The sequence below is a fragment of the Centroberyx gerrardi genome, chromosome 11 (genome assembly GCF_048128805.1).
Source record: "Centroberyx gerrardi isolate f3 chromosome 11, fCenGer3.hap1.cur.20231027, whole genome shotgun sequence".
Taxonomy (NCBI): domain Eukaryota; kingdom Metazoa; phylum Chordata; class Actinopteri; order Beryciformes; family Berycidae; genus Centroberyx; species Centroberyx gerrardi.
Window position 1 is genome coordinate 17,678,034 of NC_136007.1, and position 13,843 is coordinate 17,691,876.

At 40.8% G+C, this 13,843-nt stretch overlaps 1 protein-coding gene across 1 annotated transcript in view; it reads right to left on the bottom strand.

Moving 5' to 3' along the window:
* The window catches only part of gabra3 (gamma-aminobutyric acid type A receptor subunit alpha3), a 78,730-nt gene extending 66,141 nt beyond the window's left edge, over positions 1-12,589 (bottom strand). Inside the window, exons 1-3 of the mRNA XM_071915215.2 lie at positions 12,481-12,589; positions 12,115-12,344; positions 10,424-10,658 (exon numbers count right to left, since the gene is read on the bottom strand). Of these exons, the coding sequence (XP_071771316.1) occupies positions 10,424-10,658; positions 12,115-12,344; positions 12,481-12,589 (574 nt within the window). The remainder of the gene's footprint in view (positions 1-10,423; positions 10,659-12,114; positions 12,345-12,480) is intronic.
* Between the last annotated feature and the right edge of the window lie 1,254 nt (positions 12,590-13,843).

The window sequence follows — 13,843 nt, forward strand, 5'->3', positions numbered from 1 at the left end:
GAGTATGGAATTAAAGAGACTTGTAGATGATTTTGCCCTGCACAAAGCACATAGGGTGGACTTCAAATGAGTCGGTACAATTTCCTCACTGTTTTGGGACTTGCCTGTGCAATATAATGACGCCATATCAGCGCCAAATAACCAATGTATTAGGCTGCCGGGCAAAAACTTTTCCACTGAGGCCTATCACTATTATGTGATCCTTTGTCAAGATTGAAATTATAAAGACATTTGTGCCTCACAGAAATGTAATAAGAGTACAATGGATCTCCTCTGAACACAGCACGACATGACAACTCGCCTCGGTTGCCATTTTAAGGGCAGAAGAGAGACAATTTTCATGCTGTCATTTTCATATTGCTGTGCCAAGACTTGGCCGTCTGCTGCTCATTCTAAGTGTGAGTGTTCACAGGTGCTGAAAGCAACCGTAGAACTGTAAAATAAAACCACACTCAAGTACTCCTGACAGTCCAGGTTAATCACAGGAAAATATATTTAATCTCCTCCAAATACAAGGTGAGGTGACTTGATAAATGTTCTTATGGGTATTACACTTGGCAGTAGTTTAAGTAATAAGGTCTTGCTGGTTATACAGAGTTCTGTTTAGGAAATGCTTACTCTCCTTTGACTAAACACATTCACAGGGGTTGAAAACCATAGTGGAGTAATTCATCAGCATAACGAAATGAATTGCATCTACCAGATTTATTTATTCTCACAGAGACAGATTTGGAATTTTCATGCCGTATGCACAACCTCAAAAAACCATTATAGAAGGAATAACATAAATCCAAAACGAGGCCAAAGTGGTTAAAAGCAAAACATTGTGACACTGTATTTTAATTGATGGGAAGAGCTCAAACCAACAATTTCCACAAACAAAATGTAAAATGATAATTGCCAGTACAAGAAAGTGGTCTAAGTGTGGTGACAATAAGAAGACAGTGCATTTGACTCAGTGGCTTGAGCTTTTTCTAGTCAACACCAGATCAGAGATGGGTGACAAGTGACAACAAGTATAAGAGCAACAGCGGAGAAGTCGAAATTACTGTAATTACCTACTTACGTATAATGTTTAAACGAACAAAGATGTGTCAACTTGGCCTCCACAATAATGTGATGAGCATATGGCATACTGCTGAAGGACTGGGCCGGTCCGAGTCTTGGGTCTGTATGATCTACTTCAAAGGATTTTTACTTCCTCTATTACAAGAAAAGGGAGAGATGACAGAGGGAGAGGAAGACACTGACTGTTGATTGGATGCTGGATCGGTCCAACAGTCTCCCTATGTGTCCAACTAATGCTTATTTGGCCAAACACTTTGATTTAATATTACTATAATAAGCCGTCAACAGTTCTCAACTGTCAAGCTGCAAATGGGTAAGATCTATAATGCTTACCCACTTCAGTATGTTTGCCCAAGCAGAGCACAATTGAGTAATTCTCTATAGATATTGCGGGATCTGCAATATTTGATACCCATTTATCAAAATCTGCAAAGTATACAATACAGAAGTGACTGTGTCCCCATAGTGATACCCATGGATCTAAATGAGCAATAGTAACACGATCAACATACCTTCATGGTTTAAAAAAAGCTCTTATTGTGTGGGGAATACACATGGTTATTTACAGAATATTTCACGCTATGGCATGATAGGTTATTGTTAAAACAATTCAATCTGAAAGAGGGTTAGTTGACATGTTACCCTTCAATATACTCTTCCCATATGGAAATCGCACACGATTACAAGGCAATCTCCCCTGCAATAACATTAATTACGCCACTAAAAGGGACAGATTTGATCAGATAAATAGAATAATCACGTAAATCAGTGTGACTTTTACAATTAGTCTCCGCAGAGACATGGAGAACACTGAACAACTGCAGATCCGCACACATTTCATTGCAGCAGTAAATTAAATACACTTTTTTTCTTCAAATGGAAAGCAGCTGTTTTACTGGGGATAGGATCTGCCTTGTAGGTGAAATCTGTCAGAGTTCATCAAGGATTCCTGGTGAAGAGCAATACCTTCTCTAGCACACACCACCTGCGCAGATGTATTACCTAAGGCTTCGTTGCTTTGTGTCTGCAGCTTACTTGCAGCTTGCCTGAACAATTCATTATTGGCAGGGTTGCAAACCTTCACTTTCTTTTTTTAAATCTGTTGACCATTTTAATGACCAAGCTTATACAGATTTAAATTTACTTACTTACAGAAATCAGGTTTTTAGTCAAATGGGAGCAAAGTAAATAGGCCACATTTGAGCAGTGCTGTCTTGGGAGACATAACTTATCCTCCTTTAACTGCTCAAAGTGCCTCTTTCATCATGTAGTTGTGTGTGCAGATGCCATAGATGGAAGGGGAATAATAGAGAAAAAAAAAATCATGGTTACAGAATAAACTGTGTCAAGCAAATAATTTTCTGCTAAGTGAATCCAGTTTCAACATTCAACATCATCACTAGAAAACAGGGAAAAGAAAATCAAAGTATCCTTTGCGGTAGTTCTTAGGCTAAGATACTGTCAGCCTTAGGGCCAAGAGCAAGAATAAGAAATCACTGTTTGCTCAAGACAAGAAGAAGAGAGCAGAAACAAATCTCATGATAATTAATGTTGCTTAAGTGCTCAGTGGATCATATTTAACTAATAGCATTCCAGTCCTTGGGGCTTAAATGCAACCTTACTACCCGCACAAAAAAAAGAAAAAAAAAAGAAAAATGTTTCTTCATTCATAATCCATGGCATAATACAGACAGTGTTGAAACTTTTGGACTGATTTTATTATCTTTTGATCATTGTTCCAATAATGTCTTACCTATATGAAAGGGATAATCAGTTAACTTGTGTGTTATTAATTGGCTTAATTAAAAAACATGCCATTACAGTAATTTGTCTGGGCATCACATAGTGTTGGATACAAGACATATCTTCTCTTGCGACACTAGAAAAAAAAAAAAACATATGAAGAATAAGATAGAATAAGATAGTTAAGATGGTTAAATGATTATTAATTTAAAGTCTAAGCAACCCACACATCTCACACTAAGACAGGAGCAATTTTACAAGCGCCTAAACTGAGAAGACAAAAGCTCCCAGCAGCAATGCTTTCATTCTGAAATTTCCATACTTTGTGCTGCTTTGTGCCGGTGGCTCGGTTGGCTAGAAAGCATACTGTACCGGATAACTGCGTCATGCCGTTTTGAATCAAGCTATGAACTATCTAATAAAATAGAAACGCAATGAAAAGAATCTTAACAAAGAAACCCAAACTGACAGTGGATTTCCATTTCCACCTCACTTCTTCCCTTTACGTTAACCACCATCTCATCTCTGAAGCATCAGTGCGGTTCTAAGCAGGAACCTAGATGTCAAAGCACATTTATGAAAGGCTTACTCAGACAAGAGTCCCTCAAACTATAGCATTACATGGCCAACAGAGCAGGGCCCCACATGGAGGGGCAATTAATGGCTCAATTCAGACTGTGACAAGTTATGCATCTCCTCCACGGATTAAGATTACTGCTGGAACAAATTCCTTGCCCAGTGGGAGGCATAACCAAATTGGCTTCCAATGTGAAGGAGAACAAGTGGGCTCCAGTTGGGACAGCTAGGGGAGGGGAGGGAAGGGATTGAGAAATGTGAGCGCACATAACCAGCAATTTACAGTCCTGCCATAGATAGCCAGCACCAGCCTAAGACCTGACATGGTATTGTGGGCCAACACTCACTGTGGGATCTTGCTGTAGGTAGGTGGTAGGCCAGGCATATGAAATAAAACAGCTTAGATACCCTAAACTAGCAGCTGATTGAACAACGAGGCTGGAAAGCCAGGGTATGTTCTGTGGAAGATGAGTGCTGTGGATTTGTAGTTACTTTGTCTAGCAGTTACCTCAGGGAGCCAGGGACTCGTGGTCAGGTATTACAGGAGCCGAAAACAAGTGAAACATGTCGTCCCCCACAAAATGATGCCGGCATCCCTTGAGCCAAAGATGCATCCTCCGTCAAATTTTCAGCAAAATCGGATCAGTGGTGTTACAGTTGTGGCCTTTCAAAGTTAGAAATTTAGAGCTTTAATCATGTCGCCCCCATTGGGCCAACCAATATAATTTTTTAAACACTGAAACACAGTGCAAGGATGCATCATCCCTGCAAGTTTGATCAAAAACAGACCGATGGTGTTTAAGATATTGCCTGAGATATCACATTTGGAGGGATGATGCGTCTTGTTACTGATTGACCCAGGGGCGGCCTGCATTACTCGTGGGGGATGGTTTGCGTTATAGTAATTGTCTTATAATTAAACCTTTTGTTTGCTCACTCAATTCATTTTCTGAGCTGTTGAACAGCTGCCCCCTTTAGTCCCTTGTTATTGAGACTGAGGGTGAGAATGGAAGTTTTGATTGAGGTTTTGTGGACTAAGTGCAAATCTAAGTATAGTGCAATGTGCATGTGTAGAGTGGGTCAGTACAGGTCTGGTCAGTGGTCTGATCAGTGTTACAGATCCGACGTAATGGTAAATTCCTGTGTGCATTGTTTCTATCCAGACTTGGCACATTTACAGTATTCAGTGAGAGCTGTGGTGTGCCATCACTTGCACGATAGCTCATTCGACATCTTGGCTTCTTTGTCCATCCCATCTAGATGATGGAAAGTCTAGTCAAGGATTGATCACATTCTCAGTTCCTTGACAGTGAGCCCATTTCTCAAGTCTGTATAGATGTTGTTACAATTACTGGTCACTGCAAGGAGGGCTCAAAGCTGTCAGTAAATAGTGTCATTCATAAAAAATCTCGGCATGAACACACCTCGTTTACAATTGAACCTGTTAGATTTGACAGCATCCTCAACGCACACTACACCCCTGGAGCCTCAGAGCAATGCCATCACTCTTATGGATCATGAACGCTCAATATGGAGGAAAGTGGAAAAACACCCTGAAAATGAAGTGTTAAGATGGTGTTTGAACTAATTTTCTCTAAACTCATTTCTTGAGAGAGGACATATCTGTTACTCCATTATGGATAAATTATGGACAAGGAATCACTTCACGTTCTATTAAACTCCACGCATTACATATAGATAGGTTACATTCCTGTTTCTTATTTATAATACCTATTCATAAACAATATTTGAATAAACTACATCACTACAAAGATGGTTTAAGACAAGTTCAGAAGTGAATGAAATAAGCAGGTAGTATGCTAGCATGCTATTTAAACTTTTTCACTTTATAGTAGTACCTGTAGCCTCCTTGCCACATTGGAGTTCTCAGGCACTTTTCTAATATTATATGTTACACTAATAAACTACCAATTCAATGTGTAGGGCAGCTCACAAATATCAGAGGGTTCAGATGTTCTCCTCCATAAAACTGACTCATTCTAGGGTGTCAGGTATGCAAGGCTGATGGGTTTGTCACTGACTTAAATCAAGTTTGTAATTTGCTTATCTGTGTATTTTGTTGGATATGCCTTAATTAACATAGATCTCCACCCAAGTGCACATCTTGCTGGAGGCTGCTTTTCTCTTTGTGAATCTTCAAGGTTGCAGAGAGGAGTGTTTGTATAAAAACAAAATTAAACACTGATATGAAGGTCTCAGGTGTTAAGTGAAGGACTAAATTGCACCCACTGCACGTATGGTCTCTTGTTTGTGGATTTCCAGGTCTGACCAAAGGTAAATAAACAAAAAATGAACTGAAAGCAATTTTGACAGTTATACTGAACCACACAGACAAAACTAAATACATCTCCAGCATCATTCACTGTTAGGTCCATTAACTTAATACACGGTGACTTGTAAATCAAAGCTTTCTAGGTCATATTGCAAGTCTGAAAAATTCAAGGGCATTAATACATTAATCCCGCAGTCCAGTTAGACGACTGACAGATCTAACTGCTAGACAGACCACAGCAGTGAGGGAAATGGGGTGCGGAAAGAGACGGGGGCAGAGGGCAAACATCTGTCAGTCTTGATTCCGTCCCAAAATTGTCATACCCAAGTCTTGCGGTTGTAAGGAGAATAATGACACACCAACAGAAGAACATGAGACAGGCTGCTTACTCTCTGTGGGGACTCCCAGCCTGTCACTGCCATCAATCAAATGCTCCACATATCGCTTTGTATCACGACTGTAACAAAGATGCTCTGTTCATGAACATGGCAGGTATTCTCCAGACCTTTAGTCTTCACTGCCCCTTCAGCAGATCCCGGCTCTGTAGCCTCTCATCACCAGCTACTAACCTTTAGCTTACTCAGTGTCGTTGTTTGCCTCACATCTATAGTATGTGGTTTTTTTTTGGAAGAGATTGCCATCCAATGGGACCAATCAGTATCCAGTTAATAGAAAGAGGTGGCTGCTATTCTGCAGGCTGTAAAAGGATAAGTTTGTTCTTAAATCCTCTCTGGAGATGTGCTGTGTTCACTGTTTCTATGTGTATGGTTTTTGTGCATCTGTCGACCAACATATTAAGATAGAGCTATGAAACAACACCCATAATGACCACTGGAACCACAGAACAAAAAAATAATCAATGACGTTGCCCCAATAGATTCGAAGGTGATGCTACAGTTAAAAGATCATTTGAACATTTTAAAGGCTGCAGCCCCAAGAGACCTTGGATCCTATTAGTGTGAAACATGGGACGCATATAGAGCTGACCATGTCCTGCCAATCTGTTCATGGAATCACCCAAGTGTGACATGATGGATTTTCCACCATTTTAAAATTTCCTTCAGGTTTTGGGTCAATCACATAATGGCTTTTAGCTCAGGGTAAGTTTGGACTATCGTAATCAACACTGGTATACACACTAGGAAATCTATTTTAAACATCGTACATACTGCATGTCACATATATGTTACAAGGACTTCGCCGTTTACTGCCTGCTTATTTTTTTTATGTGACAAATAGTTATTCGGCTTGAGAGTAGTCTATGAGAAATCATGTAACTTCACTGGTTGAAGTTTTGTCCTCTGATCTGATCTATCGAACGCTATCCACCAATTTAAGAGTGCTTTTTGAACTGGCTTGATCGGTAGCACTGCTATCCATCATGCTAATAGTCATAGTACTCATGGGCAGGGAAGAGATTCAGTCTGAGTGGAAGCTATAGTCATTACTAACATGAATGACACCTATATAGCTCAACTGTAATTGGAATGCAAGGTTTCACTCTCTGGTAATAGCCATACAAAGAGCAGCAGAGTTCAGCCAGCAGTTTGCAAATGCAGTCGACTGGCCCGGCAGAATAATATGAAATCATAAATCAAGTAACCATGCTGTGGTTCACCTTGAAGCACTATAGGCTTATCTTTGCCTCTTAGCCAGAAATAGTGTTCAATGTGTTTTCTTATTCTATCCAAACAAGCCTATCCAAGGATATACATCACAATTTAGGCTGTATGCTGTAGCTTTATGATTAATGATGCGGGCTCCTGACCTAATGGGCTTGTTTCATTTCTGAATCAACAGTAAATTTCATCTGATCTACTGGGTCTATAGTATCGCCTAAATTAAATTTTATATTAAAGAACCATCGCTGACATTTACAATGATATTTTAATATTAGATAGTATTAATATTAGTGACAGTGATAATTATTTGCAGAAACATATTTTATATACAATCTATTTTTTAAACCTTTCTGTGTGATTCTGGAGCATCCACATAGTCTAATAAAATGTACAGCTTTTGATAGGTTATTAAGATGTATGTGTCATATTATACACGTCAATGAATTGATCAAACACTGTAATTTGTTTGAATTTCAAATAGATGCAATAAATAAAAAATGCATGTTTTCTGAATTATCATCCTTCAACCAGATATGCCTATTGATATACACGTGCCATAGACTAGAGCTGGCCACTCAGTTTACCTTATCACACAGAAAAATATTGATGGTGCTCTTCCATGAAATACAATTAGGTTTGCAAGAATTATTTCACCTCGTCTCAGTAGTAGTGTGGATCACAGTTTCATTACAGACGTGTTACACCATATAGGTGATATAAGATATATGTGGGTTTCATCCGTGAATGTGTGAATACAGCCCACAAACACACACACACACAAGCCTGTAGTGACTAAATAGCTTTTTCCAGCTCCCTCCACCATGAAAGTTACCTATCCCGGTCTAGAGAATCATCAGCTTTGGCTCTCGTGGGATGAGGCGAGTGTGACTCTGACGAGCATGACTGCGATCAGCTTTGGCTCCTGCTGCGAGACTCTGTGGAGGAGGTGTTTACTGGGGCTATTTCTGTGGCCAGTAGGCTTCCAGTTAGTGTGAATGATAGCAGCTGTGGGGATGCCTCTGGCAAGTGTGACTCAAACTATGGGTGCTTGGGCTGATGGAGCAAACAGAGCCAGCTGCTCAGGCTGTGTAGCACTCCAGTGAGCATGACTGATTGTGGCTGAGGTTAGCGTGTATGTGGCGAGAATGGCTCTGAATGCAGCTGAGGTGAGTGTAACTGTGGCTAGTACTGTGGCAAACTGCAGCAAACATCACCTTGGTGCAGCTGACTACTTGGGCTGTGACTGTGACGAGCCCAACTCTGGCAAGCGTGACTGAGTAGCGATGATGAGCATGAATCTGGCCGCTCTGTGTGGGCTGCTGCTGTAGCGAGCGACTGACTGTGGTGAAAGTGATTCTGGTGAGCAAAGCAGCTTGGGCTGCTGGTGCGGCAAGTGTCACTCTGGTGGAGCTGGCTGGTTGGGCAGTGGCTGTGATGAATGGGATTATGACAAGTGTGACTGACTGCAGCTAGGGTGAGCAAGACTCTGTGGAGCGTTGTTCTCGCTGCTCTGCCCTGGTCACTGCTGTGTCAAGCAGGGATGGGATGTGGGAGTTTGATAAGTGGCATTATCGGTGTTCTGCTTAGGCAGCAGCTACGGTGCGAAGTACTCCTGTGATTAAGTTTAAGTTTAAATTTAAGTTTAAGTTTATGTAATAGGGACCATGTACAGTAAAACAGAAACCTCCAGGGGGGGGCAATGACAGAGGTGCTTGTGGCTATTAGTCTTGACTGGCAAATGGTTAAATCTGGCTTAGATACCGACACTTTTTACTGCATATATAGTATAGGTGAGTAACTGATGTAGGGGTTGTTTAACATTACACAGGATCTGATGAAGCCATCACTAGTGCTAATAAACTAGGGTGAACTCCTACACAGATACCTGGGGATGTTAGAGGAAAAGGGCATGTGGGAGCAGACATGTTATTACCGTTATCAAGAATGTCCCTCATATTACATTTTTTAAATTGAATTAGGTCCATGACACCTCCAGACGACTCTATATTAAATCAGATCTAACTCCTCCACACCAGCTCTTAGCACTGCTAACTTGTAATCAAGGGTGGCAGGGCCGTCACAGGGGGGGTCCTGTACGAACTTGATGTGCGAGGCCCTGCTCATTGACATGCATGCGCATGAATCACAGTCACACGCACATAGCTATTCTAGTTCTACTGCACGCGTAATCTCGGTGCAATACATTTTTAACAAGTAGAATAATACAGCATCATCATGCACATAGTCTCAGCTATAACTTTTTGCTATTATAGTCTTTCAAAGCAAAAAAAATCAACTGTAAAACTATTGGCTTTACATCATCAAGTCAGCTCAGCTGTCACTTTATTTTGGCATGTTGAAGTATGACAGTATGTTACAATTCAATATTTCAGGTCTATAGCCTACATTTCATTCAGATGTTAGATCACTTTTCAGACCGGTCATTACACGTAGCCTACGGTCACAGTCACATGCATATAGCTATTCTAGATCTACTGCAGGCTGTACAATACGGTAATATATAGGCAATACATTTTGAACGAGTAGGCTAGAATAATACAGCATCATGTGTACACTGTCTAAGATCATCACTTGTTGCTATAGTCTTTCAAAGAAAAAAAATCAACAGTAAAAACTAGCCTATTGGCTTTACACCCACTGATGACAGTCATCTCATCTGTCACTATTTTGACATGACATTTCTATGGAAAAATGACAGGTTAACAAAAGCTGGAATGTTTCAATTCGATATTTCAGGTCTATACATTTCATTACGATGTAGGATTCTTTTTTCATACTGGTCAAGTCATACACGGCCTAGCCTACTGTAGTGTGCACTGTACTGTAACTCAAACAAATGAGATCGACTCACCATACACATAAATGGATTAAGTGAAAGTCACTTTCCTTGCCTTCTTGGCCGCAAACTCAGCAATAAAATCCTTGTAATCCAGCTTGGATGCAACATCCTTTTCAACTGATAGAAGGGCGAGCCCACATAGTCTGTCCTGCAACATGGAGGTGCGCAAATAGTTTTTAATTAGTTTCAACTTTGAAAAGCTTCGCTCGCCTGATGCCACCGTTACTGGGATAGTCAATAGGATCCTGAGCGCAATCTCACAGTTGGGGAAGGTTCCTTCAATCCTTCTGAGGAAACGAAGTGTTTGAAGTGCTGTAGTTGTTCCCTTTGGAATTATCTCTCGAAGTATCCTCAACTCGTGGAAGAGGTCTATGTCCTGAGATTTGGACGTGCTCAGAGCATCATTCAGTCTTGTGCACTGTCTTTGCAGGTCAGTCTCCTCCATTTCACACAGTTTGGTCAGATCAAAAAGAAATCCAAACATGTTGCCAAACTCCTGCATTTGTTTAAAACGGGTACGGAGAGCAGTGACAGCCTGGTCCACTATTACGATAAAGTAGTCCGTTATATATGCTTGCTCTGGGTCTGGGGTATATTCATTTTGATTTTCATCCCGTTTGCGTTTCACTCGTCGTGTTGCTTTGATTACAGGTTCAATGTCCATATCAGAAGCAATCTCTGTTGCAGTGGCTTTTGCAGACACAAATCCGGTGTCTCTATATTTTTGCATGAAGTCAATTAGTCCATTTAGCTGCGACAAGGCCACTTCCAGCTGCATGTCCCTCAACTGGAGTGTCTTACTGACAGTGTTCACGGCAAACAGAATATCATACCATATGACCATAGACATAATGAATTCAAAGCTTTGCATTTCACTAGCCAGCGACTTGGCTTCACTTTTGAATGATGGTTTGAATGAATGAATGAATTTCCCACCGTTTAGGAGAGCATGCGAATATCGTATAAAGTCGTTGTACAATACCAAAGAATGATATTGCTTTTGGACAACATTTTGCCATATCTCCCAGTGTTAAATTCAGGTTGTGGCAACCGCATGGCATGAAGTAAGCCCGGGGATTGAGACGTAGAATATGGGCTTGGACACCCTGATTTTGTCCTTTCATGTTCGCCCCGTTATCGTATCCTTGGCCCCGACAGTCATTTATGTTCAGTCCAAGGGCCTCTAGTTTGGCCAAGAGTGCATTTGATAGTCCCTTTCCAGTTAGGTCGTTTACTGGGATGAAATCAATTAAGTGTTCTTCTACATTCGCTTCTAATGATGTCATATTGACAAAACGGAGAATCAGGGACATTTGCTCTTGGTGGCTCATATCTGGTGTGCAATCAAGAAGCACAGAAAAATATTTTGCTCTCTTTGTGTCATGCACAATAAAGTTTTTGACTTTTGTGGCCATAAGAGAAATTATCTCATTTTGAATCTGAGGCCCTAGATAATGTGCATGAGTGTCCTTATTTCTTATGCGTCTGACATGTTCTTGCATAGTGGGATCAAATTTGGCGAGCATTTCTATTAACACCAAAAAGTTACCATTGTTCTCTTCATAAAGCTTTGCATTTGTTCCTCAAAATGCCAAATTATGCTCAGACAAATATTGCACGGCTGCTAGAATGCGCGTTAAAACATCCTGCCAGTGTGCCTTTTCTCTGTTTATCTCTCTTTGATGTGACTCGTCTATAGATGTCATTGTATCTAATCTTCGTTTAGTCTCCATCCATTTTGCGGCACTTGTGATATGATCACGGTGGGACGTTTCGTATTGTTTCAGCAGAGCAGCCAAATGTCTCCAATCATTATTGCCCTCATTAGCAAGTTTGGGCCGACTTGTACAGTTGTTAAACAGTTTACAACAAAAGCAAAATACAGAATATGTTTTCTTTGAATAGACAAGCCAATCTTTACGAGCCTTTTCACCATTGGGCAACTTTCTTACATAGAAGTATTCGGAAAGGTGTCCTTTTTCTTGATTCACGGGGAAATCAAAGTTGGCCACCTTGACAGGGCCTTTTTCCACGAGTAAATCCACTGTCTTGGCATCTAGATGCACAGGCCAATTGCTGGGGTGGTCAAGGTCTCCAAGCTGTGCTGACACTTCTCTCTCACTGTCGGAGCAATGCTCTTCATCAGTAGGCGTTGGCAGGACCTCGTCTTCCAGCCCAGTCCCTAATAAGTTGTAGTAGAAAAAGAAGGGAATTGATCGTGTGGTCCAACTTATACTGAATCGGATCCAATTCAAAATGGCACAAACCTGATTATAAATATTTGTCAGCCACAGCCACTTCTTATCCTCGTCCTTCACCTTGGACTTCATCGTCATCCTCAGTGTCCATGTTCCCGTCCTGCTGTTGTTGCGGCCCGGTAGGCTTACTAGCCACAGTGCCAGTGTGGGTGGTGCTAGTTGTCGCCATATTAGCATTTTCACACTCGCTAGCTTTGGACACGTGCTCAGCCACCACATCTCTGGAAGTGTTGACAAATTTATCCAGCGATCCTCGCAGTGACTTATGAAATTCTTCCTTATTTTAAATTTTTTTCCTTTTCTCAGCACCCGACTTGTGTTTACGAAATCGGTCGCGCTCTCGTGCAGCCGACATTGTTTCCCCTTCTTCCTTGCAGTGAGCAGCGAGATGGAGCACCCACTACGTAACGACGCAATATCGAAAATGAAAAAACCTGAATAATTTGTTCGATTTTTTCATGTGACCTTGACTATGCATAATGGAACTGACACAGTAGTTTCATTTTAGAAGCATGTTGGGTCAAGAACAGTCATAAAAAATTATATATTAAAAAAAAGCAAAACTGCAGGATTGCAGGCCAGGCGCGAGGCCCTAGAGGCGCGAGGCCCTGTGCGGTCGCACACTTCGCACAGCCCATGCGACGGTTCTGAAGGGTGGAACTTAAGGATTTTGGGCACTCTACTACCGGTCCAGTAGAGTGAAATTTCTACTAGCCCAGAAAACTTATTACTAGCCCAGTATAGATAATGTAATTTGAGTTTAATGAGGCAGGCCATGCTCTAAAATCATATACATGTATGGAAATCACAAGTTTGTATTCTTTTGTATATTTCATATTTTGTTATAACGAGGTCAGTGTAATAATGTAATGGTCAAGTTCAACGAGGTAAATAATGCTTTAAAATCCTATACATTATATTACAATTATATTGACAGGCTGAACACAACTTTGTGAGTTTATTATCTGTACATAGCCAGTACCTACCAGTCTTATATATCTGTGAAGAGTATTTAAATAAGCAAGCGCATAATTCGTATTACAACCTATCTGGTTCTATGAAACCAAATACAAAAGCCTAATATAGCTTATTAATTACTTATAGACAATGAAAAACAGCCAATCAGGAAAGAGGGAGGGTCATGAAAGACATCATCAATCAATCGGAGCCGTCACACATCTCAGTTTGGTTTTAGAATCAATATAAAGACAATCTAAAAACAGCCAATCAGGAACAGGGGAGGGGCTTAAATGAAATCACCAATGGACAGTAAATTATCCTAAATTCAATACGCCATCAGACATGCAAATGCAATTTTGGGATGAACAACAGAACAACAGCCAATCAGGGAAGGGGGGGGGGGGGGGGGGGCTTAAATGTAATCAATAGGAACCCCCATCTATGAACTGAATTAAATGTCCTG